The 20,359-nt window shown below is 34.0% G+C and overlaps 1 protein-coding gene across 3 annotated transcripts in view; it reads left to right on the forward strand.

Annotated features, from left to right (window-relative positions):
* CUL5 (cullin 5) overlaps positions 1-20,359 on the forward strand; it is an 88,419-nt gene that overhangs the window by 60,383 nt on the left and 7,677 nt on the right. For 2 of the 3 annotated variants that reach the window (XM_019624136.1, XM_019624138.1), the window contains exons 9-17: positions 415-545; positions 800-907; positions 3,369-3,433; positions 13,595-13,727; positions 14,578-14,709; positions 17,731-17,854; positions 18,195-18,370; positions 18,906-19,067; positions 19,816-19,934. In XM_019624136.1, the coding sequence (XP_019479681.1) occupies positions 415-545; positions 800-907; positions 3,369-3,433; positions 13,595-13,727; positions 14,578-14,709; positions 17,731-17,854; positions 18,195-18,370; positions 18,906-19,067; positions 19,816-19,934 (1,150 nt within the window). The remainder of the gene's footprint in view (positions 1-414; positions 546-799; positions 908-3,368; positions 3,434-13,594; positions 13,728-14,577; positions 14,710-17,730; positions 17,855-18,194; positions 18,371-18,905; positions 19,068-19,815; positions 19,935-20,359) is intronic. The other variant, XM_019624139.1, reaches the window with a different exon arrangement.

Below are 20,359 nucleotides of genomic sequence, written 5' to 3' on the forward strand. Positions count from 1 at the left end.
GATTTTTTTGCCCCTTAATGGTGTGGCCTTATATTGTAATACAAATATTGCATCTACTTCATGAAATGTACTACTGCTCTGCGTAAACTTTTGTACTTCATAGAATAAAAAAATAATTTCATTGCATTCAAGGTCAAATGACTCACCTTTTAAAAAGAGTTGGGTTTTGGAATGTATGGTCACTTATAATTAGAGTTTCTTTTAAAAATACTTTTCATCAGACTGAAAAGGTGGATCAGGAAGTTATATAGTACCAGCTCCTAAACTAATAATACCCACAAAATACTATCAATTTCCAACTAGTATTTCTCTAAACTCTTACTATCATAGGCATTCTAGACTCATGATACAAACCAATGAGAATATTTACTCTGATGGATGAAATGATTACATGATTATGTTCTCTCCTTTCAGAGTTACACTTAATGTTTTCATTGATGGACAAAGTTCCTAATGGGATAGAGCCAATGTTGAAAGACTTGGAGGAACATATAATTAGTGCTGGCCTGGCAGATATGGTAGCAGCTGCTGAAACAATTACTACAGTAAGTTTTCTTCAATGGCAATGATACATGTATAACATGTTTACCTTTCTAAATGGAGGTTTGGATATTTAAAATAGTAATGATGGCAAAACAGTGATGTTGGAATACCTTTTAATTTTAAGGAAAAAAAGTTTTTGGAAAATTTCCCAAATTTTAAAGCTGTAGTGTTTTGGTAAAATTATGTATATTTTTCTCACCGTTTTATATTATTCTTTTCTTTTTAAAAACTCAAATATAAAACATTTTATTTTTAGGACTCTGAGAAGTATGTTGAGCAGTTGCTTACACTATTTAATAGATTTAGTAAACTCGTCAAAGAAGCTTTTCAAGATGATCCACGATTTCTCACTGCAAGAGATAAGGTATACATTACTGTATACTAACACTGCTGTCATCATTTACTTTTAATGGGAAAGTTGCATCATTATGCTATTAACTTACAAACCAAAAAACTAGCAACTGTGATTTTCATCAATAGAGGGCAACCATATTTTTTATATTTACTTTATGTTTATGTAAGCATTGGGTATGCTTGTGAACTAGAATTTAGCCAGAAAGTTGCTCTCTTCCTCATTTTTCCCAGAATGTGTTTCTGTGTTTTCATATTACTGATTATGGAAGTCCTATTCATCCTTCCTTTATGACCCAGCTCGAAGTATCTATCTCCTGGAACTTCCTTAATACTTAATACCCCACCTCCCCCCACATTCTGACCTAAGCAGAGTTGTTGATTCCTCTGTCTTCTGTCCTTTTCTAGGGCTTTTGTGAGAGTTATGTTACACTTATCCTTGCTTCCCTTTTCTGCCATCCTCACTAGTAGGAGATAATGATAATAAAACATAATGTCCTTAGATTTGTATCTTTTTAAATGTCATAAACCCATTACTAGAAATTACCATTAGATTTTTTCCCTCTTCAACTACTTTTTTTTACTTCCCATATTAGATTTTTGTTTTCTGTGACTCTAAAAAGACTATCAGCTTCTTCCAGTAGGCTCTTTTCCTCACTCCGGTTTTCTATTTTTAGATAGAGAAGAGCGAGAGAAGGAAAGGGGTTAAGAGAGTATGGAGGTAATGAGGTGATTTGAAATATTAAATTGAATGGTCTGCAAAGACTTCATTGAGGTGACATTCGAATCAAGATTGAAGGTGATTAAGAATAAGTCATGTGGCTATCTGATGGAAGAGTGTTCCAGCCAGAGATGCAGCGGATGCAAAGGCTCCAAAGACAGGAATATGCCTGTCATGTTCCAGGAACAGAGAAAAAAGAGGTCCTTGTGACCAGAGTGGATTGAGTGAGGGGGAAAATTGTAGGAAATGAAGTCAAAGAGATAACTGGAAGCCAGATCATGTAAGACTCTGTGAACTATAGTAAAGAGTTTGGTTTTTACTCTGAGTAGGGTGGAAAGTCATTGAAAGCTTTTGAACAGAATGACCAGGCCTGACTTACATTTTAACAGAATCACCTGGCTGCTGTGAAGAGTAGACTGAAGCGGGGGCAAGAGAAGAACCAAGACTATCAATTAACCTACCTAAGTAATGAGGGAAGCGTGGCCCAGAACAATAGTGGATAGAGGTAGTCATAAGTAGTTGAATTCTGATTACATTGTGAAAATAGACTATACAGGATTTGGTAATGAATGAGATATGGAATGTGATAGAGAACCAGTCAAGGATGACACTCAGATTTTTGTTCTGATAAATTTAGAAGCATATGCTTTCTGAGATGGGGAAGACTTTGGAAGAAGCACGTTTTGGGGCGAGAGACTGGTTGCAGAGAGACTGGAAACTCAGTTCTAAACAAGTTAATATTGAAATGTTTATTGAACATCCGTATAGCAAAGTCAAGTCTGGAGTTTAAGGGAGGGAATGGTCCTGGAAAAAATAAATGTGGAAGCTTCAGCATATAGATGGCCTTTACAGCACTGACACTGACTATGATCACCAAGGTAATGAGTGAGGATAGAAAAGAGAAGAGATCCAGGGACTGGCCTGGGGCATTCTAAATTTTGCTATCAGGATGATGAGGCACAATCTTTCATGAGGGGAGAGGAGAAGGAGTGCAATGACCAGGAAAGTATGGTGTACTAAAAAGGGGGAAAAGCACTTTCAGGAAGCGGGCATGCTGTGCTGTTTTAAAGTGCTGCTGATAGGTCAGATAAGATGGGGATTAATCATTATCTTCAGCAATCATTTTGACAGAAACGATTAGACAGAGTAGTGGTGTGAAAGCCTTATTAGAATGGTTTCCAATAAAAAAACTGCAGTAGAGAAATTGGAAAGAGTAAGATAATTCCTCCAGGAGTTTAGCTTAGAAATAGAAAGAGAAATGGGGCAGTAGCTGCAGATGGACAAACATAAGAGAGAATTTTTAAGATTTAAAAAATATGTTTTATGCTGAGGCTACAGAAAGAATGGAGAGGAAAAAAGTTATGATGCAAGAGAAATAGGCAGGAATTCTGATTATGAAAGTTTTCTCAGTGAGATAGGAAGGTATATTATCAGCTGAGAGTGTACATGGAGGAGGAAATATTGGAGGTTTGAAGAGAAAAGAGATAGTATAAACAAGTTTTGTAAAATAATGTGTGGACGAGAGAAAATGGTATGGTTGTCAGGCAGCATTAAGACCCCATTTAAGAACAGTGGTAATCATATACGACAAAGAGTATGCTGAAGCCATTGACTTGAAAAATTCTATCAGACCAAGCATACTATTAAAAATAAAAATTAATTTATATTTTTATGTATTTTTGGAATTGTAACAATTTATATATAATTTTTAAATATCAAAAAGAATGTTCATATTTTAAATTATTATTTGCAGGCATATAAAGCAGTTGTTAATGATGCTACCATATTTAAACTTGAATTACCTTTGAAGCAGAAAGGGTAAGTTGTTTAAAAATCATACATTTAAAATTCTTAAGTTTTTTTGGAGTATTATTGGATATGCGAAGGTGCCCTGTTTTTTGTTTAACTTTTATGATTTTTGCAGCCTTTGATTATTAAAAACTGTCTTGATTTTAAATTTTATATTAAATTATCTCCATTTATGACCAAAGAAAATGTTGACCTTATTTTTTTAAGTAGAAAAAATGTTTTGTTCTTAATCTTTTAGAATCTCTAATTGTTTTTTCTTCTTCATTAGTCACTAAAGTTATTACCGTATTTGCCGGCGTATAAGACGATTTTTTGGCCCTGAAAAATATGCCTCCAAGTGGGGGGTCGTCTTATACGCCAGGTACACTTCAGATAGACTGCCCATAGTGCTTGCCCCGTGCCATAGTGGCCTCCCGATGCCCGCCCACTTCATTCCACATACCGTTCAGGCATCAGCAGCGCTGCTGGGTGTATGCTCGGCTGTGTGCGATTTTGCGAGTGTGGTAAATTCGGGTTACCGTATATTTCTTTACATATGCATTGAAGATTCGCGATTTTGCGCTATCATGGTGCCTGTTAGAATGTTGAAGAGCTCGCACTTGCGCACTAGTGAGGTCCCAGGGAGATGCTGATGCAAGGGTGGACCAGACTGCTATAGTGACAGGGCGGGCAAACAGGGAGCAGGGACCAATCAAATCAGGCTTTGTATACAGCCAACAGCCAACCACAATACTGCACCATTGTACAGTACAGCATAGAAAATGTCGACCAGTCAAACCCCTATCATCCCTATCATGGCACCAGCCAAAAGAAAGAAGTATGATGCAAATTTTAAACTGAAAGTTATAAACTTTGCTAAGGAAAATAATAATTGTGCTGCTGCAAGACAATATGGAGTAACAGAAAAGATGGTTCGGGACTGGAAATCAAATGAGAAAGCATTAAAGAGTATGCCAAGGGGTAAGTGTGCATTAAGAAGAGGCACCCCACACTGGCCAGAACTCGAAAAACATGTAGCAGACATGGTGGCTCAACATCGCCAAAACGGTTATGTGGTGACACGAAATACAATACGCTTGTTTGCACTTCAGTGGGCCAAATCAAATCTGATATTGTTTTACCTTTTATTTGGTGTGTGGAAGGTGTGCGGAAGAGGGGGTAGTCTTATACGGCGAGTATATAACAAACTCTGTATTTTCAGTGGAAATGTTAGGGGGTCGTCTTATACGCCCAGTCGTCTTATACGCCGGCAAATACGGTACCTGTAATGCATAAAATATGACTCAATTTACCATAAGGATAAAAAACGGAAATCAATTTTAATGTAAATTTTTATTTACCATTTTTAAAAATTGATCTCTCAGTAGGATGAATTTACTTATGCTAAGTATTATAGAAAATCTGAAAATCAATATTTAATGAAAGTAATAAATCTGAGCTAGTTATGGTATCTTCATCGTAGTGCTAAGTAGCACTAAAGGTTAATGGAAAATATTTTAATGTAATTTCTAGCTGAGAATTGCTATTTTAAACAGATTTTATACATAATGTTGAAATATTTGAAAAAAAGCATTTTTTTAAGAAGAAAAAGTTCAGGGTTTTAAAATTTCATTTTAATTATTTTAGTTGCTTTTGAAACGCAATGTAAGTTATTTGAGTGATATTCCAGTGGAAGACACCTGGATCACATAGTTTAGAAGGGCATTTATTGTGTTCTCTATAAATTGTCAACTATATGAAACATAACACTACATCTTAGAGATCACTTCAAATTAATACATAAAGGTCTTCCTCGTTCTCCCCTGCCCCCAGTACTAATGAAAATTTTTAGACTTACAGTGAAGTCACTCTATTGCTTTATCAAATATGCACTTCCCTATATTTCCATCAGTCAACTTTTTAAATACCATGTTTTGCTGTGTATAATGCGCAGTTTTTTGCCTAAATTTGTGAGGGAAAAATAAGGATGCATAGTATACATGGGTAGTACTAATTCCGTGTCTTTATAAATGTTTTTAATTCTTTTACTTATGCTTATGAGTTAAAAGTGTAACCCTAGAAATCAGTAACAATATCCGTATGCAAAATAATACCCTGAAATACAGTAATTGGTTTTGTTGAACTTATGGTGAACATGCAGCCACGAAAAGTTCTTGGCCTTCTATGATGCATAAATATCATAAATGTGTTACTGGTACATAAAATTTCTTGTACCTTGTATCTGTTCTTGTGTTCTGTAATTTTTTTTTAATTAGAATTTCGTGTACCATAATATGTTAAAAAATAAATGCTAAAATTCCTTTATAATACAAAAAACAAGTACCTAAATGTAAACAAATAAAATTTTGAATTAAAAATTAAAATGAAAGATTTTTTTCCCTGAAAATTCCTGCCAAAAATGTGGGTGCACATTATACATGGCAAAATATGGTACATTTCAAAAGAAGTTTCAGGCATCAGTAACTTTTACTCCCTAAACAGCTCAGCATGCAGTCATAAATTGAATTTGGTGTTTATTTTTTGAAATAAAAATTTTCCAGTAGTCATATGCATAAATCTTAAGTCAAATTTTGTGAGATTTGACAAATGCCTACACCTCTCTTAAGATATACAATAATATCTTCATCATCCTTGAGAGTTACCTGATGCCCATTCTGTCAGTCCCACCTCCACCTCCTTCCAGAGGCAACTATTCTGATTATTTTAACACAGGTTAGTTTTGTCTGATATAGGACTTCATATAAATGGAATTATACAATTTGTACTTTTTTGTGCAAAGCTTTCAGTTCAGCATAATGGCCTTGAGCTTCATGTTTTTGCATATTATAGTGGTTTATTTTCCAAAGTGGTTGTACTGTTCTACACTCCCACCAACAAAGTATGAGAGTACCAGTTGATCCTCATGCTTCCCCATGTTTAGTGTTGTCATGTTAATTTAGTCATTCTGGATGTAAGTAGTGATATCTCGTTATAGTGTTCTCGTTTCCCTCATGACTGTTGATTTTCAGCACTTTTCATATATTTTTGGCATTCTTGTATCTTCCTTTATAAAGTTTTCAAATTTGTGGCCTGTTCTCCCCCCCCCCCCGCTCCCGCATTGGTTCTTTTTATTAGTGAACTATTAAGAGCTCTTATATATTCTGTATACAGGTCCTTTGTAAGATATATGCTTTTCTTTTACATTTTTTGCTTACTGTGTTTTGTCTAGAAAACCTTTGTCTACCTCTACTCTTTGGTCATGAAGATGATCTTTTGTTTTCTTCTAGAAACTTTATAATTTTCCATTTCACATTTAAGTCTAAGATCCATCTTAATGTTTGTGTATAGTATAAGTAAGTTAGGGGTTAAATTTTGTTATTTTTGTTTGTTTATTTTCCATATGAATAGCAAGTGGGTTCATCACCATTTGTTGGAAATACTTTCCGTTCTCTACTGCATTACTTTGGTGCCTTTTGTCAAAAATCAAGTGAATTAAATATGTGTGTGTTTTTCTGGGCTTTCTATTTTATTCCACTGATTTATTTGGGTATCCTTAGGCCATTACCATATAGTCATAATATAGTTCTGTAGTAAGTCTTTAAGGCAGGTAGTATAATTTTGTTCTTTTCTTTCATGAGTGCCTTTGATATTCTAGTAATTTGCTAGTATGTAGAAATAGTTGATTTTTGTATGTTTACCTTATATTCTGTCATCATGTTACAGTTATTCTAGTAGTTGTTTTGTAGATTTCTTAAGATTTTCTATGTAAACAATCATGTAACCTATGAATAGTTTTACTTCTTCCTTTGTAATCTTTATACCACTTATTTCTTTTTCTTGCCTTGAAGCACTGAGTAGGATGATAACTACAATGTTGAATAGAAGTAGTGAGAGTAGGCATCCTTGCCTTTTTTGGCAAGCTCAAGGGGAAATCCTTTAATATTTCATCTTTAAGTACAAAGTTAGCTAAAGGTTTTTCATAAATCTCCTTAATTCAATTGCTTTTTTTATTCCTAATTTGCTAAAACGTTTTATAATGAATGGATGTTGACTTTTACTAAGTGCATTTTCGGTGTTGAAATGATGTTATGCTTTCTATTCCTTATTCTCTTGATGTGGTGAAATACTTTGTTTGTTTGTTTGTTTGTTTTAAACATTAACTACGTTTGAATTCCTGGGGTAAACTCTACTTGGCCATGAAGTATTGTTCTTTTTATATATTCCTAAATTCCATTCGCCTATGTTTTGTTAAATTATTTTTCGTCTATGTTCATGAAGGCTTTATCTCTTCCTTTCAGGTCTTTGTGTCTTGTACAATTTTCATTTTTGTGATGTCTTTGTCATTTTCTGGTATCAGGATTATGCTAGCCTCATAATAAGAATTGGAAGTTATTTCCTCCTTTGCGTGTTCTGAAAGAATTAGTGTGATTGGTATAAACTTCTCCCTTAAATGTCTGATAGAATTCACAAGTAAAACCATCTGGGCCTGGAGTTTTCTTTATGGGCAGATTTTGATCACAAGTTTAATTTCTTTAATTGACACAGGACTCTTCAGATATTTTATTTAATCTAGTTTTAGTTTTGGTAAGTTATGGTTTTTAAGGAATTTGTTCATTTCTTCAAAGTTGTTGGATTTATGTACAGAAAGTTGTAAGTACTGTTCCTTATTATTATTTTCTGTTTGGAAATACATTAAAACTTTTTTTTTCTAGAGCCATTTGAGAGTAAGTTGTTCCTCATTCCAAGTACACTAGTATATTTTCTACAAATATATTCACAATATAACTATCAAAATCAGGAAATTGATTTTGATGCAAACTACCATCTCCTATTCCTCAAACCCTATTAAATTTCATTGATTGTATAATTTTTTTTATAGGAAAAGTATCCAGTACAGAATCATGTGTTACATTTAGTCATTATATTTATTTGGTTCTCTTTGGTCTGGAACCATCTCTCAGACTCTCTTTGATTCTTGACACTTTTGAAGATTGCAGGCCAATTATTTTGTAGAATGTCCCTTTTTGAGTTTGAGTTAATCTTATGTTCCCTTATAATTAGATTCAGGTTTGTATCTTTGGTAGAAGTGAAGCTTTGTCCTTGTCATTGTACCATATCTGAGGGTGCATGATTTTGATTTATCCCAATACTGATCTTGTGTAGTTTGATCACTTGATTAGGTTGGTTTCTGTCAGACTTCTTCACTGCAAAGTTATTCTTTTTCTCTTTATAATTATTTTGTGACTGTTACTTTAAAACTATGTAAAGATCTCATTGTTCATCAGATTTTCATTTTATACATTGATTTATCATATCAGTATGAACTAATGGTTTTCTAATTTAATCATTGGGTTATAATGTACTATCATTCTTTATTGTGGTTTTCAAATTATCCTAGATTTCACTAGTGGGAGCTGGTTTTATGTTCTTTTAACAGTAAACTCTTCCTTTCCTTTTGTCACATGAGGAATTCTAAACTCATTTTGTACATTCCCTTGCCTAGCCTTGGAATCAGCCATTTCTCACAAAGCCCTAATTCTTTTTAGTAGGTGATGATATTTAGTGGACAAGATCTGGTACTAGCTATATTCATTGCTATTCAGATGTCACTGCTTTAGACCCTCCCAGTGGACAAACTTAAAGATACACATACATATTTACAACTACAGGGCTTGGCCTTGTTTCCTTGTGGATGCATTCCTCACCCTGCTGAGGCTCTGACTCCCCAAGCTGGGTCACCCCCTTCATGATTGCCTTCCTCATCCTGTTGAAACCTTAATATCTCCCATTGTTCCTGACCCTTACATGGAAACCCTCCTTATCTATTTGGTCTCTCATACTCCATACCTGGCCATTCCATGTCAACACACCCCTTACCTGTTTGGTCTTTGACACCCGATGCTAAGCCTTTCTAGTGGATGCCTAACTTACCCAGCCTAGGCTCTGACACCCCACACAAGCAACCCTACGTGGATGGCTCTTTCACTCTGCTTGGGCTTTCATGTCCTTGGTTAAATGTATTCCTAGGTATGTTTTTCTTTTGGATACTATTGTAAATGGAATTTTTTTCTTATTTTCTTTTGGATTGTTTGGTGCTGGTGCATAAAAGCACAACTGATTCTTGTGTGTTGTTGATCTTGTATCCTACAGCTTTGCTAAATTCATTCTTTAGCTCTAGTAGCTTTTTTGTGAATTCTTTCATACTTTGTATAAACAAGATTATTACACCTGTGAATAGAGATACTTCTTCCTTTCCAGTTTGGGTGCCCTTTATTTCTTTTTCTTGCCTAATTGCTCTAACTAGAACTTCTAGTACAGTGACGAACAGCAGTGGTGAATGTGGACATCCTTGTTTTGTTCCTGATTTTAGGGAGAACACTCTCAGTCTTTCACCACTGAGTATGTTAGCACGTTTTTTTATACCTTCATTTTACTTAATAGTAGCATGGCATTCTGTCTGTTAGATTTAGCATAGTTTATTTAATTTATCCTATATTGCCACACAAGATAGTTTCTGATATCTTGCTATTACTAATAGTGCTCTAGAGAATAATATTATATATTTATCATTTTATGTGTGTGAAAGGGTTTCTACAGTCTAGATTCACAGAAATGGGGGTTGCTGCGTTTCTCTTTACTTTCTGACTCTAAAGTTATCGTGTCCTACCGTTAGCTCCAAATTAAAGTAGAAAATTTCTGTGGAATAAAAGGAGTATTACTAGCTGATCCAAGCATCAGAACATGGATGTTGTGGTTATTGGAAGTGGTGGTGGTAATGTTTTAGAGAAATAAAACTGCTAGTAGTATCCAGTTATTTGGGACACTTACTTCTGAGGAGTAATGGTGGGCCAATGTTTTCATTGAGAACAACCAGAGAAATCAGGTAAATTTAGAAAATAGTAATTTTAATATTAACAAAAAGCTACAGAAGCAACTAGGACAAAAGATTTGAAACTTATAGAAATGAAAGAGAACCTTTCAGTTACCTGAGGGTTTGTAGTTTTGTTTCCCTGAAAAGAAACTGCTAAGTTTTAGGTTTGTGTAAGACTGAGCAATACTGCTGTGGGACAGTAGAGCTTTTGGTGGTCACAGAGCACTGGAATGACAAAACCCACTAGTCTCTTAATTGAAAGCCCAGGAGAGACATTGCTTAGATTCAGTGGCTAACTAGACAGAGGTAGATGGATTGAACCAATTCAGTTCCTAATTGGATTAAAGTTATCAGCCTCTTACTTAGCAGAACAAAGGATGAACCCAGTCTTGATAGAAGATTCTTTTATATGCTGTGCCCAGTATTCATTCCTGATAATTCAGACATTACTAGTCCTGTGAAGGTAGAGAAACTTCTCATCAACTAAGAGAAAAATCATTTTAGAAGCAGATTCTCAGATGATCCCAATATTGGAGTTAGCAGATAAGGACTTTAAAATAATTAAGATTAGTAACTTAACTATAGCAATAGACTACTTATACCCACTAGAATGGTTGAAATTAAAAAGATTTTACCAAGTGTTGGTGAGGATTTGGAGAGATTGAAATCATATATAGTTGGTGTACAGCTATTTTGGAAACAGTTTGATAGTTCCTCAAGAAGTTAAACATAGTGTTACCATATAACCCAACAGTTCCACTCTTGGGTGTATATGCAAGAGAAGTGAAAACATACATACACTCAAAAACTTGTACATGAACATTTATAGCAGCATTATTCTTAGTAGCCAAAAAATGGAAATAACCCAAATATCCATTATCTGATGAATGGATAAGCAAACTATAGTATATGTATCCATGCAACAAAATACTATTCAGCCATAAAAAGGAATGAAATTCTGATGTATGCAATAGCATGAACAAAACCTTGAGAATATTATGTTAAATAAAATAAGCTGGACACAAAAGGACAGATTTTGTATGATTCCACTTATATGAGGTATCCAGAATAGTCAAATTCATTGATAGAAAAAGTAGAATAAATGTTACCAGGACTGGGTGTGGAGGGGAGTAGAAGTTATCGTTTAATGGGTATAGGGTTTCTGTTTGGGATAATGAAAAAGTTCTGGACAGAGATAGTGGTGATATTTGCAGAATATTGTGAATGTACTTAATTGTACACTTAAAATGGTTAAAATGTTTAATATATATACCACAGTAAAAAGATAAATATTTTTAGAAATGAATGAACTAATGAAAATGTTTTAAATTTTATTATGATGACGATCGCACAACCTTGTGAATCAATGTACTTAAAAGACATTGACTTGCACATTTTAAATGGATGGTATGTGAGTTATATCTCAATAATCTTAAATAACAAATGTTAATATTAATGGACAAACAGGTGGAAATTGTTACCTGAGAAAAGGTGAAATAGCTGTAACAGTATGTAATTGGATCATAGAAAACAGAATGGAGGGCATAAGCAATAACTGAAGAGTTAGTTATTGACCGAAATTAAGATTTCAATTCTTAGATTCAGGCATCTCTTTGAATCCCAAGCAGGGTAACCACAAATTAAAGCATTCCTGGGTATATCGTAGTAAAACAGCTAAAAACTGAAAACAACAAAAAAAGCTAAAACAGCCAGAGATGAGTAAAATTACATACTGCCTTCAAAGCAACTGCAAAAAGACTGACAGCCATCTTCCCAATAGGTTGAATTAGAGGAAGGGAGATAGACCACTGCAGTCATTACAGTAGTTCACAGGAGCTAGGCGTTGGCAGTGCAGATAAATTGGAAGAGATGGATAGATTCTTGTGAAGTAAGTTAGTGGTCTTCAGGCTAGCATGTGTCTACATCGAGAGATAAAGAAAGAGCTACCTAGAGTATGCCAGTGTGGATACTTTTAAGGAAACTGATTTCTATCTAAATCCTCAACTTCCACGTCTACTCTTTTCTAAAATTGAGCCCTCTGGTGGAAAATTGCAATTTCTCATGTCCACTTCTTTCTACAATTACTCTTCCTTATTTTGCAAATAAAGGCATACCTTTCTTGATTCTTACTATGGTATGTTGCCTCAGAGTATTTTTTAAGCCTCCAAGTTGCATAAGAAAGGAATATTTAGAAACATTGGTATTGATGTACAGAAAATGAATTTCTAATGACTAGGTATCAGATTCTTTTGCAAGTCAGATATTTTCCAGTTCTTTGCTTTCAACTCAATTGATGGTTAATTTGATGCATCATTAAAAATAACTTTTTGAAAAAAAAATAACTTTTTGTTAGATTATCATGTGTTATTTTAGCAAATAGGAGGTCCTCAAGGAAATGAGTAACATAAGAAAAACTTTCTCCAGTTTTATCTACTTATGTGAGTAAGATTCTTAGGGCAAAGACATAAATTTACAAAAGTAAAAAGTAGAAATAAAATTGATTGTGATTCCTGGATTTATATTGGAAGGGAAAAAGTTTCATCCACTTCATTAAGAATTGATACATACAGTAAAATTTTACATATTCACATGTTTTATACACACAGTATAATTATGTTTTTGGTAAGTTTTATGTTTAAAATAATTTGGTTAACTCAACTCTGGTAAATAACCCTTGAATTTTATATACATAAAAAATTTTTAAATGTTGAATGTACATGTATATTTTAAAGAAATAGGATAAAAAAGAAATGCAAGACTTTCAAGCATAAAGGTATGCCATACATTGGTTTTAAATTTTTGTTGATTAAGTGGAAGATAAAAGTTCTTTATTGTGTAAGAAAAATTTGTTTACAGTTTCTCAAAATAGGTGATGGTAGCTATCACATTACTATAGAATTTAGGTTACATTGGAAACATTTCAAAGAATGAAGTAACATTTTATCTTAACATATTAATAATGGAAAGTTTTAATTATTAACTTATAAATATGCATGGATTTACACAGTTCTTAAAAGTATTTTAGCAAGTGTCTGAATAAAATCTTTTAAAGATCACTGGCAAGGCCACCAATAGAGTGAGGCAAGGAGGCACCTAAGGTACAAAATATAGCAAGGTCTCACTCTCAGGGTCCTACAGTATACTTACAAGAATCTAAGAATGTGCCTCCTTAAGGCATACCCCCTAGGTGTCTTCTTGTTCATCCAAATCCCAACCCTGATCACTGGATTTATATAACATAAGAAGTTTGTGAAAAATTGGCTCTACAAAAAATATTTGCAGATAACAATCATTTTTCACTAACTGGTTTTGTTTTTTAGGGTGGGATTAAAAACTCAGCCTGAATCAAAATGCCCTGAGCTGCTTGCCAATTACTGTGACATGTTGCTAAGAAAAACACCATTAAGCAAAAAACTAACCTCTGAAGAGATTGAAGCAAAGCTTAAAGAAGTGGTACAGAAATTTTTTTTTTAATTTCAAAATTTTTAATCACCTTATTTTGAATTTGTGTTTTCCTCATAAGGCTCTCTGGGATAGCATCAATTTTTTTAAAATGTGGAACTAATATGAAATTTTACAGTACAAGATCTCTAGAGGGTAGTTATTTTTCTTCCTGAAAATTTTTATTCTGTAGCTTTCTGAAAGGGAAATAGCATTATTACCCTTGATGGATTCTTCTGGGGCAATTAAATTCTAGCACCTATTAAAGGACATAAAAAAAGGGGGTGGGGCAAGTATGGTGTTCATGGTGTTTGGAATGATTGTTGAAAGACTCGGAGTTTTCACTTCTCTTCTTGTGAGAGTCCAAAATAGATAATAATGAATGAGTGAAAGTAGATAAAGAATTAATTGCTTTCATTATTGTTTGTCTCCTGGTTGTTAACTGTGATATTATATAAGCCCAGGAACACAAAGAGGAAAATAATAAAGACTTAGAAAAAGTATAGACAAAAAGGCCTAGAAGATTAGTGTCAGGAAAAGTTGAAGAAGATATGTTAGAAGAGAAAGTTGGGAGGAACCATTACTTTTTATGTAAAATTTTATCACATTTTATATAAAATCTGAGAACTTGATGTATGTAGAACAAAAAGGTTATTTGGTTATAGTTTCAAATTTGCTAACTTTTGAAGTAGTAAATAGTGTTTTAGGGCTGGCTACTTTCAGAGATGGGCAATTTAGTAGGGCTCTCTATATGCTTACATAAATTTCTGATTTTTAACACTTGGGAAATATAAAGAGGTCTTAAATGAGAGAGATGGCTAAGCATATATGTAAATTGATAGTAACTTTGATTTCTGTACAGCTTTTGGTACTCAAATATGTACAAAACAAAGATGTTTTTATGAGATATCACAAAGCTCATTTGACACGACGTCTTATATTGGACATCTCTGCTGATAGTGAAATTGAAGAAAATATGGTTGAGTGGCTAAGAGTAAGTATACATTTTTTTAAATATTTGGTTTTCTTAATATGGTTGTTATATGAACTTAAGTAATACATTTTGGTAATATCTTTAATGTCCAAGAAATAGGGAACATTTTATAAGCACATAGCATCAATTATAAAAAATAAAGTGATATCTAATAAAGTATATTTTCTTACTAAAGACTTTTAGTGAAGCACCTTTGCTCTCATTTGAACTGGCCTTATTAAATAGGTTACAGGAAAAATCATTTCATTTTTAAGATGTTTGTCAATAAATACTTCTACATAGCAAAAAGAACCAACAGGTAAAAACATGATGGCTTATTTAGGGTGATCATTGTTCATTGTGACTAAATTTCCATATCAAAGTATGTTGACATTTCCTTTCAGTTTATTTTAATAGAATTTAAGTTATATTACAATAAATATGTCTTTTATTTATATTTATATTTCAAATTACAGATAAGCCTTCTTTGTAGTGTGGGATAGTAAAAATTACTTTGCAAGTTGAAACTATGCAGATTGATATTAATATTAACAATCAGTGGGAAAAATTGTTTTGTGACTGATTTCAGAAATTTTTGTCAAAATATTAAATACTCTTGCTGTTCTAAATATATAGGAAAAGGAAAAAATAGTAAAATTAATATGTATTTAGTACACTAATTTAAAACATAACTTTTCAGAGTTAAAGTGTTTTATTTCTTTGTAAAAAACTTAAGACTAGTTAGGGAAATATTTGCAATTTGTATGTCTGATAGTGCATCTAGAATATATAAAGAACTCTTACAACTCAACAGTTAAAAGACTGCTCAGTTAAAAATGGGCAAAGGATTAGAATAGACATTTCTTCACAGAAGATAACAAATGGCCAATAAGTATATGCAAAGATGCTCAACATCATTGATCATTAGGGAGATGCAAATCAAAGCCAAAATGAGCTACCACTTTACTCCCACTAGAATAGCTAAAATAAAAAAAGACAGACACTAATAAATGTTGTGAGGAAGAGGAGAAATTGGAACCTTCATGCATTGCTGGTGAGTATAAAATGGTGCAACCACATTGGAAAACTGTTTGGTAGTTCCTCAAGAAGTTAAACATAGAGTTGACCCAGCAATTCTATTCCTAGGTTATTCCACTCAAGAGAAATGAAAATATATGATGAAAATGCAAAAACTTGTACAGTGGATGTTTATAGCAGCATTATTCATAATAGCCAAAAAGTGGAAACAACCCAAAATATCAGTCAACTGATGAATAGACAAAATGTGGTTTATCAATATAATGGAATATTATCTGGCAATAAAAAGAAATGAAGTACTGATAATATGCTGCAGCATGGTTGAACTTTGAAGATGTTATGCTAACTGACAAGCCAGTCACGAAAGAATATTGTATGATTCCACTAATACAAAATGTCCAAAATAGCCAATTCTGTAGAGACAGAAAGTGAATTAGTGGTTTCCAAGAAGCTGGGGGAGCGGATAAGGGGGGAGTGACTGCTAATAAGTATGGTGATTCTTTTTGGGGTGATAAAAGTGTTCTAAAGTGACAGTTGCATAATTCTGTAAATACTGTACAAAAATCCACTTAATTGTGCACTTTAAAAGGGTGAGTTTTGAGCCAGCTGAGTGGCTCAGTTGGTTAAGAGCTAGCTTAAAAGCATGCGCTCTGAGCAGCAGGGCCGCCGGTTCATTTCCCACATGGGCCAGTGATGCTGCGCCCGAGCTGAGCTGTCGCTGAGCTGCCAACAGGTGACGGGATGGCTCAGCTGGTGTAACAAGATTACCTCTTCGATGGTGGGCTATGCCCACCCGCAACTAAGACTGAACTCGGCACCTTGAGCTGAGCTGCTGCCCGGATAACTCAGTGGATAGAGCGTGCACTCTTAACAACAAGGCTGCTGGCTCGACTCCCGCATGGGATGGTGGCTATGCCCACCTGCAACTAAGATTAAACACAGTACATTGGGCTTAGAGGCCATGAGCTGCCAACGGGCAGCCACATGGCGACTGGCACCCTCCATAACGAAGATGGAAGAACAACAACTTGGCTGGTCTCCTTCCCCAATTCCCCAATAAAATCTTAAATGAATGAATGAATGACTAAATAAAAAGTGAGTGAGTGAGTTTTGTGGTAGATGAATTATACCTCAATAATACTATTAAAATGAAGAATAGATTGACTAACACTTGCCTTCTTGTCATGTAACTTGCAATACAGAGTGAACACCTTTTGTATGCCTTACAGAGTTGTCCTACTCTCTGTAAGTTTGGATCAGCTTTGAGCCTTTTGTCTTTTGGTCTTTCAATGTCATGAAAATTTTTGCTGGTGTCAATTTCTCTGGGGCATCTTATCTTTTTTTGGTCACTACAATTTTTCTCATTTATGTTGATAATTTACCTTCACTAAATTCCTATGCCTCTGCATACTTAAGAGTCTTCAGTGTTGGCAGTATCAACATTACAACCACAGTCAGCTCTGTTCTGTTTTATTTTCACTTCCAGGACTATTTTCATTTCTTTGGTAGACATTTATCATTTTGTTGGCCATTTTTGTTAATGTCATATGGATTTATCACTGGAAAACAAGGATGCAACAACACTATATGCTTTGCTGTCTGGGTGAATTGAATAAACAGAAGACTAAAAGATTTTTGAAAGAATTATTGTGATTGGTCATTGATATGATGTGCTTTGTTATTTGTGATTTGTAGATTGAGGAGCTAGAAGTGAAGTTTGTACTTTATGCATTACTGACATTTAACATATAGTGGTAACTGAAAGTTGAACTGTGTTGTTAGGGGATTGACTGGTGCTATTATCTATTCTGTAGTAACTGAAATTCATACATATTGGAATTGTGTAAAGAAAGCCAGCCTTTTCTGTACTACCCCCTTAGTTATGAAGAATCAGATTTAATAGATATTAGACTACAAACATTGTAATAAAAGAGAAAGGAAGACTTTTGTGTATATATCAGATTATATATTATTTCTTACCTCTTCTGTCTTTGGTTTTCATAGGAAGTTGGTATGCCAGCAGATTATGTAAACAAGCTTGCTAGAATGTTTCAGGACATAAAAGTATCTGAAGATTTGAACCAAGCTTTTAAGGAAATGCACAAAAATAATAAATTGGCTTTGCCAGGTATTATTTTATAATTTATGTATATAATGTGTGTGTGTGTGTGTTTGTGTGTGTGTATTTAAACCTTTTTGAAAAGGATATCTTTGTTTTTCAGTAAATTAAAAATAAATCTTGGTAGTAATAGATACAGACATGTTACAAAGACCACATTCTTTGAAGATACCTTGTAAAACAATTTAGATTTGCTAATCCTTATTATGGAAACAAAAAGGACACTTTTTAACAAGAGCTTTAGTCTTGTTTATTTTTCACCAAAAGCTCACCCCGTATATATGTATATTTACTTATTTCGAATTTTACCCATTGTTAAGATTTTTTTTTCTGATATTCTTGCCTATAGCTGATTCAGTTAATATAAAAATTTTGAATGCTGGTGCCTGGTCAAGAAGTTCTGAGAAAGTCTTTGTCTCACTTCCTACTGAACTAGAGGATTTGATACCTGAAGTAGAAGAATTCTACAAAAAAAATCATAGCGGTCGAAAATTGCATTGGCATCATCTCATGTCAAATGGAATTGTAAGTAGATGGTGTGTTAGTTCAGGTATTGGTTTAGCTGAAAGCAGCAGGACTCCAGATTAGCGCTGCTTAAACAAGATAGGTCTTTGCTTCTCTCACATATAGAAGCTTGAGCAGATACAATGGCTCTGGACCTTGAACTTGTTATGGCCATCCTTCAGGTATTGCCTTTGTCTGCAGAATGCAATATTATCCCCACTATGTCTGTCTTCCAGCACAACAGAAAGATGAGAGTATATTTCCTTTAAGGGCAACTTCTACAAGTTCCCTCCAACAATTCCACTTACATCTCATTGGCCAGAATTCAGTCACATGGCTAAATTATGCTCTGTGAATCACTGGGAGATGAGCCTTTATTCTGGGCAGTCATTAAGGTCTGCTAAAATTTTATTACCGTGTAAGAAAGAAAGAATGGATATTGGAAGACAACTAACCAGTCTTTTCCATATATCTCATGTAAGAGAGAATTATAGTAGATAGATGGCAAACATGATGAAGAGATTTAATTCTTTTTAAATTATTTTATCTATTATAGATAACATTTAAGAATGAAGTAGGTCAATATGATTTGGAGGTAACAACATTTCAGCTGGCTGTGTTGTTCGCATGGAACCAAAGACCCAGAGAGAAAATCAGCTTTGAAAATCTAAAACTTGCAACTGAACTTCCTGATGCTGAGCTAAGAAGGACTTTATGGGTTTGTTTTATGTGTTTTGTTTTTTAAATTGTATCCTCTTACATAGCAGGAAATATGTGTTACCTTGCTTATAGTAAATTTATGAATTCATAACACACTCAAATGAATTTTAACCAAGAAAAATACACTATTGAGGTATTTATGGAAAAAAAGAACTTGAAAACAAGCAAGTTACTAAGATGGAGAAAGGCCAAAAGAAAGTGTGGGGGTGAGGGTGGGGGGTGGGAGGGTGAGGGATTGAGTTGGTTACCTGCGAGGAGTGTGACGAAAGATTTCATAATGAGAATGTTCAAAGATTTTATGATGACCAAAAATCTTAGAATTAGGCAACTTTGGTTTTTTTGAAGTCTTGTAAAATGTACCTACTCATTAGCCTCCTGCTTGTAACTACATTTTATCCCTACTTGATAGACATTTTAAAAATTCCAAAATAAATTATTACCTAGAAGAGAAACAGCTGCTACATAACTGGCAAGTGGTGTTTGCTGTGGGTCATATGTGATCAATCCCTCTAGTTTCTTATATTGTAAAGAAAACATTTATCGCTTCCTCATAACCAGCTCTTTTCTTCTCATTCTCTCCTTATTATTCATTTACATTGTTATACTCATGGAGGTACCAAATAAAAGTTTGAATTCCGAATTTGTGCTTATAATCTTTTCTCGCCTATATCGGTCATGTTGGAGGTTTGATCTTTGTATTTAGTGCTGTTTATAAATGCTAATTGTTTTCTCTTTATTCTTCATAGTCTTTAGTAGCCTTCCCAAAGCTCAAACGGCAAGTTTTATTGTATGAACCTCAAGTCAACTCACCCAAAGACTTTACAGAAGGTACCCTCTTCTCAGTGAACCAGGAGTTCAGTTTAATGTAAGTTTTATGTTGGTTGATCTAAAATAAAATACCTTGTTTGAATTTTAGTGCTTCATTTTTAACAAAATGATTATTTTTCTTACATGATATGTAAAACATCCTTATACTGTCATCACTCTAGATTTATGCCATTTAGTTGTTTATTAAACATATTAGTAAACTAGAGATGTTTATTTTTTTTACATATTATTCATCAATACATTTTAGTGTCTGACATTCTACTGTATTGCTTTCCATTTTTAAAGTAAACCATCCTATTGCATTTTAAAACAGTTTTATCCAGGCAAAGCATTTTTTCTCTTAAGATCCAGTTAAAAGATAATGCTGTATGAGGGCCAGTGACACTGCCCTCCACAGCTAAGATGCTGAACAACAGCTCAACCTGGAGCTGGGTTGCCATGAGTCGCTGGCGACGGCGTAGG

The sequence above is a fragment of the Hipposideros armiger genome, unplaced genomic scaffold, assembly GCF_001890085.2.
Source record: "Hipposideros armiger isolate ML-2016 unplaced genomic scaffold, ASM189008v1 scaffold_580, whole genome shotgun sequence".
Classification (NCBI taxonomy): Eukaryota; Metazoa; Chordata; class Mammalia; order Chiroptera; family Hipposideridae; genus Hipposideros; species Hipposideros armiger.